The sequence below is a fragment of the Poecilia mexicana genome, unplaced genomic scaffold, assembly GCF_051168715.1.
Source record: "Poecilia mexicana isolate PSO_F unplaced genomic scaffold, ASM5116871v1 scaffold_17, whole genome shotgun sequence".
NCBI lineage: Eukaryota > Metazoa > Chordata > Actinopteri > Cyprinodontiformes > Poeciliidae > Poecilia > Poecilia mexicana.
Window position 1 is genome coordinate 9172397 of NW_028263386.1, and position 14933 is coordinate 9187329.

The following is a 14933-nucleotide window of genomic DNA, read 5'->3' on the forward strand; positions in this document are numbered from 1 at the left end:
AAAGGAAGGAAGAGTGGTAGGATGGAAGGAAGGATGCAATGGGAAAAGGATGTAAGGCACAATAAAAGAAAAGGCTGTAAGGAAGGGATGAAGGACACAAAAAAGGATGCAAGAACAGAGGTAGGGATCAAAGAAGGGATGTAGGACATGAAGAAAGGAAGGACACAAAGACGTGTGCAACCAGAGAGGGAGGACACAAAAAAGGATGCAAGAAAGAGATGTAAGGACATACAGAAGGATGCAACCTGAGAGTGAGGACACGAAAAAGGATCCATGGAAGGAATGTAGGGCAAAAAGAAGGACACAAGGAAAGGGGTGGGGACAAAGAATGATGTAAGGGAGTAAGGATACAAAGAAGGATTCAAGGCAGGGATGTTAGGACATACAGGAGGATGCAAGGGAAGAACGACACAAAAGAGGATGCGAGTAAGAGAGGAGGACCCAAAGAAGAATGCAAGGAAAGAATGTAGGACACAAAGAAGGATGCAAAGTAGGGAGGTAGGACACTAAAAAGGAAAGAAAAGAGGATTAAAATAAAGCCTCCTTTCTCTTAAATTTGGATGATATTTTTTTATAGACAAACATATTTCCATTTAGGATGTTAATAAATGAAGCATCTGCTGAGCATCTGCTGTTTGATTACATTTTGTTCTGAAAAGCAATGTTTGCAACCGAAAGGATTCATAGTGATTTTAATTTGGCTTGATCATTATATCTTTAATAAAGTCCTCGCACAAAACAGCGAGCAAATGTGTTTTTCTGGTTGAAATGAAAATGATCCCTGTGTACATGGGCTGGTCATCAGCGGCCGTTTTAGCTGGAAGACGTAAAATTAGAGTTGTTGCAAATTGAGGACGTTTGAGGCAGCGAGTTAAGAAACAGAGAGGGTGAATTTCAGCTTATGAAATTACCTCTTTTCTGCACAAAGCAGGTGTCATTTTGGTTAGCGTTCCACGCTTTACTGCCACAATTTGGAAAAGAACAAACACAACCCACTGAGTCCTTTCAAAAAGGTACAATTTCTGTTAAATCTCAAAGACTTCTCTTTTAATGACGCCTTTCAGGATGTTTTCAAGCTCTCATAATAAAGCAAATTAGTCTGTCTTTTTATTATTGTTTGCCTCCTTTTTGCAGTTTTAGGCTGCAGTGTTCATGTTCAGTATTAGTCTGACTGCAAACACTCGTACCTGTCTCTATTTTTATTCAAATGCAATATGAATGTTCTTTTCTGACTGCTATGTGGGTTTAAAAATAAGACCAAAGTCCAGACCTAATTATATCAATTGTTTGCAGCAGAAATCGTGGTTCCTCTCCATGAAGTCTGAGATTGAGTTGTCTTACAAAGAAGAACGGACAAACTGGATGTTAAGAGTTGGTAGAGGCGCATTCAGAAAGACCTGCAACTAGGGCTGGACGATAAATCAATAACAATATTGCGATAGACACGTGATCAATATTAATAGAAAATACGTCCGACAGAATATTCAGTAGTTTCACTGAACTCCGATCCAGAGTTTTAGCCGCTCAACCTCTCACTGTTGACTAATAAAACCTGGTGGCATCAACTAACTCTCTCACTGTTTGGTTACCTAGCAACAACCTGCAGAGTAACTTGTGGTTACCTAGCAACAACCTGTTGAGTTCCAGGTTTTGCCAATTGCTTCATAACTACTGAAAAGTAATAAACGCCCTTGAGTGAAAACTGCAGCATAAAACAAGAAAGTTACACCACTAGTTTGGCAGTATGTCACAGACTTAAAATAAAAAAACTAATAAGCAATTATCATTATTGACTAATATAAAATGCTTATATCATGATACGTTTTTCAGCCATGTCATCCAGCCCTACTTGCAGCTGTAGTTGTAGCAAAAAGTGGCTCTAGAAAGTACTGACTCATAATTTTCCAGTTATGTGTTGTCGTATCACATAAAATTCAAATAAAGCAAGCTGTGGAAAGCTTTAAAAGATCTAAACATTTGTAGAAATACTGTATCTCCTTTTAGTCAGTGGTTCATGACTTTGTACATGCCGTCACAGGAGAGTTTCTTTAGGTTGAGCTCTGTTTCACTTGTATTCAGCTGGCCAAATTGCCCAGAGATGGGTCATCACCATCTGCTGTTCCGAGTTAACTGGCTCCAAAGGTTATGTGCAGATCCAGCCTGGCCAGAGTGCGATCCTGAGCCGCCTCCATTGATCCAGTCTTCTTCTTCCTCCCTGCTTTTACTCTCCTCTCTCAACAGGTCCCAGCACTCATCGCTGCCCCAACACTCCAAGTTAGTCTGTTTTCTCACCTACAGCATACTTCCCACACATGCTGCAGTCTTTTTCTTCTTCACTCGCTCGCTCCTGAACCCATTCCCCCGATGCAATCCCGACAGACATCACAAGCTTACAAGCTTGTTGCCTCTGGCACTCCAAGGATGCGCCAATGGCCTTCCACTGGCTGTGAACTTTCCCACATCACCTTTATGACGCGGCACCAAAGGCCTGCATGGTTTCATGGATAGTTGAGCTTGTTGTACATTAGCCTTGTTATCAATGGCTTCACTCTCCATTTAACCAAAAACGTAGCCGTAAAAGACGCACACAACCGCACGCGCACTGATGGTAATGCGCTCAGTGGCCCCTCGGTGAGATAAGATTAAATTTGCGTAATGGGTCGGGCCTCATCTTGTAAAGTGGCCATCAGCCATTAGCATTAATGCAATAAAAAGCTTGCAAAGGTCTGTCACCTGAAAGCCTGACCCTTGACCTCACAGATGGGCTCAGCTAAAGACCTTTTTAAAGTGTCTGCACTGTGTGAGGTTAACAATAATCCATGGTTTAACCTCATATGTGTTGTATTCATTTAAATATACTCATAATGTACAGAGTGCCAGTCAGACGTTTCCATACACGCATCATCAATCAGCTTGAAGGTCATTTATATATTTCAAGGTTTTATGCAGCTCTTCTTTTAATGATATCACAAATATATTCAATGAACAGGCAAAACAAGTTTTCATTTAATTTGGAATTACATAAGCATATAAATTTGCTCCGAATTGTTACTTATGGAGTTAACTTTTCAATAGATGCATTCTAGATGCTTAATTTTATCCATCTTTATTCGTTCCACAACAGTTCTTGTGAGGTTTGGGTTACTGGCATAAGTTCAAACTTGTGAACCCAATTTCTGTTAATAAAATAAATCAAAGTCGTATCATCTCCCTGAAAAAGAGCTGTCCAAATTTCGTCAGTAAAAGCCCAAAATGGGGTAATATCCATGCCGGAGATGAGTGCATGTAAAAATGTAAGGCCTGAACTGCGAGTTCCTTTAAGTGCCTCTTCAAGTTCAGAAGCACAGGGTGAATTTGTGTCGGTAGATTAGCAATAAATCATCCAATAACCCAACGATGAGGAAGCTGGAGAGCAGCAGGGGGGTTGTTTGAAATTAATCCAGCCCAAGCGCTCCAGGCGGGGCCGAAAGACATCCTATTGTAGGGAAAGGGATTTCAAAGAAATGGGTTTTGGCTGGTGACCAGTCAGTTTCTTCCCTTCTCATGGTACGGAGTGACAGTGTGTCTGATCTGCAGAGGCTTGTGAGTTCCTGCTGCGTCTCCACCACCACCTCTACCACCGGCCGGAGAGATGTCTGCCTCACGCTTCCTCCAAGAAGCATGCTCACCCACTCCACTCATGTGCATCTCCGTGCCAGTCCCACTTCTGTCCCCCTCGTTTGGCATGACGCCATCACCAAAATGTCACCAGCCTGTTTTCCTGTCTCCTCATGCGTTGTTGAAGATCTTGCACTCTCCTCACCGCCACAGCCACCTCATGGTCCCACCGGCAGCCTCACTCACCCCGCGGTCCGACCGTTTGTTTCTGTGCAGGTTGGATGCCGTTTCTCACTCTTTCTCTCTCTCTCCTCCTTCCTCCAGGAATGAGGGAACACCCACCAATTCCTGTCATTGACCTGGCTGACCACATAGAGAGACTTAAGGCCAACGACGGCCTCCGCTTCTCCCAGGAGTATGAGGTAAGAGCAAAGCTTTCCTGATTCTTCCTCTTTCAAGTATATAAATGGGTTTCCTTGTACGATCAGCGCGGAACCCTTTTCTTTCCCTTTTTGATCTCATATGCATGTATTCTAATGGGTTATGGGAGACTTCTTACATCGACGTTCTTCAGTCATTTTCACAACTCTATTACCAAACCCACTAGGAAACCAACACTTACATTAAATGCTGCGAGATGCTTTTTCACAAACCTAGCAGGTGGCAAGTCGCTTAAGCAATCTGTGTTCGTCTTGCTGCTTCCCAGAAGAATGGGCTTTTTTTCTGAGAGGAGTGGGGGGACGTGCAGGAGGTCTGCTGCAACTCGGTGAGGGATTATCTGTTGTCAGTGTTCTTCTTCACCAGAAAGAATAAAAAAAAAAGAAGAAGAGGAGGGAGGGAGGGAGCAAATTTGCATTTAAAGTGGTACATAGTTGGTTTGGGGTTCTGAGCATGGCTAGATGAAGCAGCGAGGCGTCCTTGAATACAGAAAAACACGATTTGTCTTTTATTTATTTGCTCCGATTGTTGGATCCGTCTGCTCTAATCGGGGCTGCTCAAATGTTGGTTCCAACAAGACGGTCGGAAAGGTTGTGGATCTTGGCTTTTATCTAGAAGCTTGTGTTCTTCCCTGCTTGTGACCGGTGTATCTAAGTCTAGAAAAGTTGCGCTGCAGTCTAATATTTCTAGGAATAACATTAACAGCATTGGCCACAATTATTGGTATTATTTGAGTAAATTTATTGCAATAGCATGATCTATTTGAAAAACATGGGTAAAATCCGGACTTTAATTTAAGTACATTTGTGCTCATACCTTCGTCACACTGCTAATACTCATTTCAAAATAAAGCAGACAAAATCTGGTCACTAGCTAAGCCAGTTAGCCGCAGATGCTTTGGACGAGGTGAAAAACTCGGCTGCACCTTTCACTTTAGCATGAAAGGTGCAGCCTTTACCGTGCAAGATTTCTTATAAGAATTTTTATTTATCGCCGTCATGATAAATTTAAATTATTGATATTACTTCTTTTTTTTCTTTTTAAATAATATTATTGGGTGACAATCCTTGTTTATCTTGATCCAGGAGAACAATGAAAACCACATTTTGATTCCAAAACACATGCGCAGCTGCAAAAAGCTACAAATATGCTACAGGTATTTCCTGCTGCAGTAATTTCCAACAAATTGCTGAAAGGTTTTTTAAATTCATACGTTTTTTAGTTGATTAGCATTTCATCTCACAAAGGCCTAGTTCTCTTCCAAGAAAAACATTTTTCTGCCTTTTGGCCTAAAGAAAGTAGCAGTACTATAAAGCTGTTAAACATGTTGTCACAAAGATTAATTAAGAAATACATTTGACAAGTTGCCCAAACGAGCCCAAAACTGTTGCTACGGTTGAAGCTAACAAATCTAATTAGGTTGACTTGCTCAGCTGAACATTGAAGGTTTCCTAAATGTGTGCAGAAATAGTTTTTCTGAGTTTTTATGCGTCACTGTAAATATGCTAAGTTACTGCTAACAGCAGTAACTTAGCATATTGTCCTTGCTTAAGCACACAGGCAGGAAACATTAATGACTAATTATCGTCCAAAGCAGGCCATGCGGCCAAATTTGTTTGACTCCACTGGTCAAGTTGTGTAAAAAGAGTTAAAATATATTCATCTTTTATTGCAACAACACAAAATTATGCAAAAATTCAAACTTCAGTATAAAGTCTAATAATAATATGATTTAGTTTATTCATTGGGCAAAAAAAGTCCAACATAAAAACTAATTATTAACTAAATTCTTTTTTTTGTTTGTTTTTTTTTAATAAATGTAATTTAAGCAAATTTCCACTCAGAAAACTGGCCGTAGGTCATTATTTAGGCTTTTATCACGATGATAATGGTTTTGAAATGGTTCACAAAATCAACCGCCATCCTGGTGTCCAGATCAAAAACCCATAGAAAACTTTTATCTTGAGCTGAAAAGAGGAGACCACAAATTCAGACCTGGCTGTACAAAGTGAAGCCAATGAGCAATCATTTCTAAACAAGGGATTACACATTACTAAAACTGATATTGTTTAATGGAGGAACTCTAAAAATGGATCTGTGGTCACTTTGCTGTTATAATTAGTTGTTTTTGAATTCCAGTGGAAATTCATTTTGTTTCTGTAGCGCCAATTAACAGTAAACTGTCATCTCAAAGCACTTTACATGAAAAACATCCAATAATATGAAATAAACCAAAGCATACACCAAACCCTAATTGGTTTAATGTGTATAATGTGGGACAAACTATCCAAAGATTATTCCGATCAAGTAAATTTTTTAATTCTGATTTATTTGCCCCCTCTTTTTTTTTCTTTCATTTTTTGTGATCTGCTGTGAAATTAGCAGCCAGCTAGAGAGGTTATTAGGCCGTGGTAAACCTCTGCACTCAATTAACCGGGTTTATGTGCTGCCTCTCCAGGACGTCGCCCTCCTGGCCCGTTGAGTTCGTTTAAATGAACCTAACCACAGAAAGGAGCCTGAATGAGTGCGGGCAATCAGCCCGGCTCTGTTCCCGTCCCTGCAAAACGTCCTCCCGGGGCCAGGAAAGACCCCCTCCATGGCCCGGCAGATGGGCCCTTCGTCTCCGCGCCAGCCGAGGCGCCGTGGCAGAACTCCGGCGCTTTGTCACAGTCACGTTCGCCGGCTGCTCCCATCGAGCCGTACCCTAAGGCGCAAAATTTGTAGAGGCTTCGCCACTTCCTCTCCCCCGACACTTTAGGCAGCCTGACACTTGGTTTCCGCGGCGCCGACTCCAGTCCGCAACACGCTGAGCAATGAACACGCTGGGTAATGAGCAGAATTTGTCAATCAGGCATGGTGCAAGTCCCCAGACAGTCTCTTTTAGATTGCCAGGAGCAACTTCACGCCGCAGTCGTCATAGAGCCATCATTACGTTCCTTTAAAAGTATTTTCAGTTTTTTACTGGGAGCACCTTAGGCATCTGCTCCTCACCTTTTCTGCCCAACTTGTTTGCTAGTTGTCAACCTCTCTTGTGTGCCCGGCTGTCTCCACCAAGCTCTCAAATGAGTATGACACATTTTGACAGCAAATTAAATCTTTATCTTCACGGTGCCGAGCACAGGCACAGAAATTGCCAATGCTGAGCTCATCAGCAGCAGAGAGTCTCGACCCCCACCACTCACACGGCTGAGTAATTTGTAGATGTGACGAAGGATTGGCAGGGTACGAACTCTTCACATGTTATATGTTGACGTAGACGTTGACTTCAGAAGGGCTGCAGCAGTTTTCAGGGCATGTTGCTACATTTGTTGCTGCAGTTTTAATGCAAAAGTCAACAGAGAGAAGCTGACTACCTTTGATTTGTAAAATAGCTGAAAGTGCAGGGTCATCTTTAAAAAAAACGGAGTCAGAAAAACTTCCCTCAATTTAAAAAGGAACATTTGTATATTACACAGATTTGTTAAGCACAGTGTGATATATTTCAAGTCATTTCAGTTCATTTTTAATATCACAACTTACAGCGAATGAAAATTCACAGGAATAAAGTTATTTTAATGGGAAATACTGCTGGCTGGAGTGTTGTATGTAAGCAAACTGATGGAAAGTTGAGTGGAAAGAAAAGCGGAGATGGTTGCAGATTTAAGTCAGCTGTGGATTATGAAGCAAAGCATGAATGGTTGAAATCTAAAACATGAGAGTTCAATTTCAGCTTCTTTTTGATGTTTTTTTGCCCTTGGGCGAGGCACATATCCCCAAGTTGCCTACCGAGTACTGCTGTATGATTATGTGGTGCTTCTAGAGACATCAGCAATATGTTAATGTGAGTAAAAGGAAAAAAAAGGGCTGCTGTTATCCCCATTGCTTATGCACCTTTTTTTTCCTACCATAGTTTTTCCTTCCACTCAACTTTCCATGAATATGTTTGAATACATTGCTTTCAGCATGCAGCCAGCTTCTTTAGCAATCCTTTTGTGGCTTATCGTCCGCCTAGAGGGTTTCAGCGACTGTCTGCTGGACCTGTCATGTCAGCAGTCTTCCCCATGATCTTTAGACCAGAACGTGGTCATAACATAACTATTAAATGTTAAAAGCCAATTTTATTGGCCTTATATAACATCATAATTTTCTGGTAATGCGAGTTTTAGGGTTTTAGAAGCTATAAGCTACAATAAAGAGAGAAAAGTTCTTGAAATATATCACTCCAAGTGGAATGACTCTAAATGATACGAGTTTTACTTTTTTTTGTATTGAAATACTGAACAAAACGAGCCTTTCAATGGTATTATAATTCAAAGATATGCACCTCTGAGGTTAATGTGATCAAAATGGGATCTTTTCACATCGAGTTCACCTCTTCTCCCAGCATGCACAGCATATGATTTTGCAATATTTTACTCTTGCGTCGTTCAAAGCTGTTGTAGCTGCTGCTGCTGCGGGATTTGCTGTGGAAACACCAGACAAGGTTGTGGTGTGAGGAGGAAGAGTTGGGATCGATGCTGCATAGCGAGAGACATTGTGACATTATCCAACAAGGGATGGGAGGCCATCACATATCTCCCCAGGATCAATAAGTATGCAGTCCACCGTCCCTCTTCTGCAGGAGTCAAATGACGCAAGGAGAAAATTGACTGAAACGGGAGAACGGGTGGAACAACAATACATGAAGGGCGACAGAAATAGAAAGATTAGACGAGAAGAAGCAATGAAATTGTTAGATTTCAGGCTGTTGGTGATGGCCTTTTTGGAAGCGACTTAAATCAGCACAATTGGAGGTTTCTCTTCATTAACATGCATCAATAACATCAAATGTCAAGCAAGCCCTTAACCTGATAATCCAGGAGCAGCAGCTGCAGGATAAGCAGCATTATGTCGGTTTTTCCAGCTAGCTGATGCATCTTCAGAGACATGTTGAGGATAAACAGTATTTTCTGGTAAAAAGGTTTTTGCAGTCCGGAGCTCACCTCTGCTGGCTGAGCGACAGCAGAGCAATTTTCCCTCCATTTCTCTGCCGACGTAAAACTCAAGTATCCTTTTGTGCTCCTGCCCCCCTCCCCTCCTCCCCGTCTCTTTCTCATCATCATTCTGTCTCTGTCTCCCTGCTGTTTGCTTTCTGCTCCTCTTTCTCCTGTCCTCGCTCAGTCCATCGATCCGGGCCAGCAGTTTACCTGGGAGAACTCCAACATGGAAGTGAACAAGCCAAAGAATCGCTATGCAAACGTCATCGCTTATGACCACTCCAGAGTGGTCCTCACCTCTGTGGATGGTAAGAGCTCATGGAGGCAGTTAACCTCTCACCGGTTGCTGTTGAGCGAGCCGGTTGTTTATTCAGACTCTACTTCACGTGCGCCAAGAGGTATTTCAGTCTGATTCCTCATAACGTTTTTTTGTTGCATTGGCACTTTTTCCCTCCTTGCTGCAGCTGTTCCAGGCAGCGACTACATCAACGGCAACTACATCGACGGCTACAGGAAGCAGAACGCCTACATCGCCACTCAGGGGCCTCTGCCGGAGACGCTGAGCGACTTCTGGAGAATGGTGTGGGAGCAGAGGTCCAACACCATCGTCATGATGACCAGGCTGGAGGAGAAGTCGAGGGTAAGGAGAAGCACCGTCAAGAGCAATCCATCACTTCCCTCATTGGTCAGTTATGCACTGACTGGTTAGAGGTTTGATTTTACCCATTTAGATCAACGACAAAATGCTCACAAGTTCACATGATCAATTAGTTTAGGTGACACTTTTTTCCTTAAAGAGCAATCTCCCTTTGTATTCCAACAAGAAAGCAGACCCTAACCCTACACTGAACAAACCAAGTATTTTTAGTTTAATTTCTAGCTTAGCAGCAACTTTTCACCAAGATATGCGAGTTCTTAATGTTGCTGAAAAAGTCCTGGTTCCACTGGCAGATTATCCCAGTTGTAGCACAAGAAAATGTTTCGCTATGAGTGAAATAATCTGCCAGTGGAGCCAGGACTTTTTCAGCAATGTTAAAGATTTAACATTGTTTGTCATTTTTGTCTTATTTACTACGATATTTGCTCTAGAAACTAGACACGATATGCTTGGTAAGATTTTGGGTTTTTGCAGTGTTCTGCCATCTTTACTTTGTCATTCCTAAATAAAATCCAGAGTTGCCAGTTGCCTCCAAAAGTCATGCAGCTTGTCGCCATTAAGGAAGTGGAGGAACACCAAATATAGAATTGCTGGAAAAGCTAAATATATTTCTAGTTTATTGCTGTTTTTTGCCCACAGCCAATCAGCACTAATGGAAATGAATGGACTAAATCGACCACATCAGCCAATATTATGTCAAGTAGCATTGCACCCAGGTACTCCAGTTTTCCAAATAGCTTTTCCTTTTGAATATTTAGCAGGGAAAAAGTGCCATTATTGAACTGGGGGCGGGGGGTAAACTGCAGTCCACTGTAAACAAAAATTCCCTTGACATTTTGAAATTTCAGTCTGTAAAGGAACTGAACTTCGTAATAGAAAGTTTGTATGAAGTCTGGCTTTGAGACTAGAGGGAAAGCCCAACAGAGCAGGTTGTTCCCCAGAGTACCTGAAAGCTTTCCAGCCATATTGTGTACACTAACTCAGCTCTGCAGAGGGACTCTTAACACCTGAGACGGTTTGCAGGCACACAGACACCCGGTCCCTCTTTAAGGCTGGATTTGTCAACCAGATCAAAGTCAGCAGAACTTCAAAGTCCACTTTGTCTGGTCGGTGTCGCTCCTCAGTCTTCTGTATAAAATCTCACTGAATGTGAAGAAATGCTGAGCTGCAGCTCCTAACTGCTGCTGCTCCCATCTCCCTCCTGTTTGTTTGTTTGCCACTTATGAAGGTAGAGATGCAACTTTGCACAGGAGAGCAACACCTTCTACTGAACGGAAGCACATTTCCAGCCAAATTACAGCGCGCACAAGCACATTGTGGTTATTTTTAGACTTTCATCATAGCACCAGCTCCGTCGTTATTTAGAAACGGCTCCAGGAGTTCGACTCTCGATTGCCGCCTGCTTATTTTTGTAACGCTACACTGAAGGCGTCGCAGAGTCTCATTTGTGTTGCTCTTTCTGAATTTGGTCCTCCAAAGTCGAAGAGCTCTAATCAGATTTCTAAAGTTGAAGCTTAAAGAGGATTGTGGCCCCGCAGCGTTAAACACATCCCCGCCTAATAAAAGCAAAAAACAAATGAGCGCATGACAACTTGAGATTTCAAACTGGAACGGATTTATTTAATTACCATCGGAAAATAATGCTCAGCATATTCCATGGGGGGAAAACAGACAGCGTGAAGTCCTGCCAGTATGCGGTGCTTTATTAGTGTGTGCACAGCGCCCTAATGAAGGAGTCCCCAGAGTAGATAAAAAAAAAAAACTACAAGTAACCGAAAATGGAAATGGAAAAAGCTCATTTTGAAAAACCCTAGATGTGGTTTTCCAGGAGAGGATCATCACCTGGAGTTCGTCTCCTCCTCGTCTAGACAGAGGCTACAGGAAAGTAATTGTTTTGTCAAAGTAGATACCCAAATTGTTTCCCATCCTCCTAAAAAAAAATCCATCATCTGTTTTAATTCAGCGCTATCAGTGCAATCAATCATTTAGGTAAATTATGACCACACTCCAGCTCCGCAGAGCAGAGCTCATTTTATTTTTACCTTGGAGAATATCTTCAGGGCGGATGTGTTTGATTAGAAGATTTTTATTACACAGGCGGATTCACAGGTGCCTTTCTATATATGAAGTGTGTCTGAAAGGCAATTTACACACAGACTGTCTCTCTTTGATCCCTGGATTAGTCAAGTTTAAACAAACATGAGACAAGTCCTGCATATTTTAGATGTTTCTGCTCCAAAACAACTAAACCAAATGAGCTGAATCATCTTCTCTGGCTGGTCAAATCTCCCACAATGCAATACTTGAATTACATGTCAAACAAATGAGATACTGTAAGTAAAACCGAAAGCACATATATGAAATAAACATTATTCTATCAATAATTATCAAAATTTTTAAATGGCATATTGAATACATAATTAAAATGAATAAAAATAGAATTTCAATTCATTGTTTGTTTGCATTTATTTTATTGAATTTATTAAAGTCAAAATATGCCACAATTAAACACATAAATAACTCTTAAAATATTTCTAGATGTTAAAATTTCACAAGAATAAAAATGAATACAATAAATAAGTTAACATTAGAATATAAAAAATGAAATACAAGAATAATTTATTAAAATTTGGCTTAAGCATACGTTAAAAACATTGGTAATTATCTAACTACAGTGTTTTATTTAAAAAAAAAATACTCAAAATGTAACGTAGCTTCTCGTTTATTTGAGTATTCATTAAAATTACATATTTAAATAGTTGCAAACATATTTATTGAATACATTTGAATTCCTATATTTATACTATTTATTGAAAAAAATGAAATATCTAAATATTAGACGATAAATAATTTTAAAAAAGTATCTGTGCTATGAGAAAGACAAAAATATCAAATGTTTCAGTCACAAAATAAGGACAGAAATAAATTTTCTGCGTCAAACAAAAACTAAAAGTCTCACATTTTGAAAATCAGATTCCTTTCCCAAATACACGACTGTGGTTAATCCCAGTTTCAAACAGATGTTGCAAAAAGCCATACTGTTCAGCTTTTTAATGCATTATTTACATCATGTTACTCTGTACACAGCTGTGCCTATAAATCACAATTAAATCCGTCACTCTAATGAAGAGAAAATGTTTAGTGAAATAACAATTAAATGTTTGTTGCGCGACTTAAAGACTTTCCAGAGTGAGACCGCCAACACTGTGCCAACAGCCGATTAGGCTGATTAAATTGCACCGGCACAGAAAACATTACTTAATAAGTGGAACCATCTTAACAAATCACATTGCAAATAAACAGTGTTCGCAAAGTAGCTAATAAAATTAAGCGTCTTATAATTTCATAACGAGACAGGCAGCTGCATTCTTAGTTCTTTTAATTTTTGTTATAGCTTATGTCACTTCTGGTGCCTTCCACAATGATTGGCACTCCTGATATAGATCTTGTTTTGGTCTTTTAAGTGAATCTACTCACGGTAAATATGATCTATTTCAGATGAGTAGGTATTTTTGTAGTAATTTACAGACATTCTCTTGTCTTTCCCATTTTGAACAGTGGCTGCAGGAAGTGGCATTACTCTGAATGTAGATATGTGCCAGTTTAGACGAGCTGCTAGTCTTTGCAGCCTGCTCCATGCCCCATAAAAAAAAAGAATACCATAGATTACTAATTAAAGATCTCTTGATCACCAGATTAAAACTAAAGAAAGGTTGGATTTTCTACATTTTTCAGAGTGAAGTAAAAAAAAAAATATATATATATATTTTAAGGGTGGAAATAAACATAAAAAGTTCAGTTTTATCCATTATTTGACTTCACAATGTTAACAAAAGGTTCTTTGCACAGCTACCAAGAGGAGATGTTTATTTTTCAACTTCCTTTCCATAAATTACTCATAGTTTGCTCACTTCTCTGTGCAAAAATGCCCTCGGACGCATACTGTGAGCGAATGAGTCAACCCTCCAGCGACCAGCAAGACTTAATGCTTTATGCCAAATACTGCTGGAGCTGAACAAATACGATGCGATCTGACAGCAGGCAGATTTTAGCTTCCTCTTGCACCGTCATTACAAGAGAGTAAAACTTTAAAAGGTCAGGGGTTGAAATCAGACCAGAGGTACAAGCCACTGCGCGTGCGCGAGTGTGTGTAGATCAAAGGTCTGCGGCTTCTCCAAAAGGCCGAGAAGAAGAGTTCAAAGCGGAGGTAGACGGCGGCGCAGCCCGTGTGTGTCAGTATGAGCGAGTACATGCCACCGAACCTCAGACAGCACAGAGATATTCATTACAGAGGTGACTGCCAATCCATATGTTTGCGGTGCAAGCAGTTCCCCATCACTCAATTGAGTTTCTCTTCTGCGAGCGCCGCCTCCGCCTATGAATGGGAGCCGTCTCCAGGGGAGGTGAAATGTGAGCAGAAGAATTTTAGCGCATTTTGTTTGTCAATTTGTAGCAGCTCGCCGAGGCAGCCAAAGTGCCTCCAAATGTCAGCTCAGCTCTGTGGCGTCGATACGATTAGTTCACCCCGCGGCACATCCCTTTCCTCGCGCCGCGTCCCAATCAATGCCTTCTTCGTTCTAGTCCCTGCAGTTGTGGCATTAAAAGCTTTCTGATTTATTTATGTTTGTTTTTTTTTTTGTTTTTTTGTTCCTGCAGCTGTTTATAATGACTCCTTATTCTAACACATTTACAAGTGCTTCCTGTTTTCGTAGCTACTCGTCAAGAGCAAATTTAACGCTGGGAATTGTGACTGCTGCTTGTGCTGCAAAAACACGAAAACTCGTGGAAACATCTTAGTACACCAGGAATAAGACAAAGCTAGATTATAAGAAACTTTTCAGCTATGAGCTAGTTTTAAGTCAGTAATCCCTTAAAATTGATGAAAAAGTGCTCGTTCCATTTGGCAGATTATTTCACCTTTAACAAGACATTTATTCTTTGCTATGAGTGAAATAATCTACCAGTAAAACTGGTACTTTTTCTCAAATATTAAGGAATTTCTTGTGTTTCTTGTAAGTTAGTTTTTGTCTTATTTGCAGTAGAAACTAGCAAACACTTGGTAAGATTTAGTTGTTCTTCGTTGTAAAAACACGTCTGTCAGGATAAACAAGGAATGGTTTTGCATTGAAAACGTCCTGAGAGGCGACGCCAATCAAACAACTTCAAATGCTGAGATAATGATGCGGCTCATCTCTTTGGTGAACTGGATTGGTGGATTGCTGCTGGGTGGCCGTAAAACCTAACTGGAAATTGATTGTGCAGATCCATGCACTGCTTTGAGCCAT

At 40.7% G+C, this 14933-nt stretch overlaps 1 protein-coding gene across 5 annotated transcripts in view; it reads left to right on the plus strand.

The window, feature by feature from the left end:
* LOC106914758 (protein tyrosine phosphatase receptor type F) overlaps positions 1 to 14933 on the plus strand; it is a 235999-nt gene that overhangs the window by 200847 nt on the left and 20219 nt on the right. For all 5 annotated transcript variants that reach the window (XM_088014931.1, XM_088014930.1, XM_014981784.2 and 2 more), the window contains 3 exons: positions 3922 to 4019; positions 9175 to 9298; positions 9455 to 9630. In XM_088014931.1, the coding sequence (XP_087871057.1) occupies positions 3922 to 4019; positions 9175 to 9298; positions 9455 to 9630 (398 nt within the window). The remainder of the gene's footprint in view (positions 1 to 3921; positions 4020 to 9174; positions 9299 to 9454; positions 9631 to 14933) is intronic.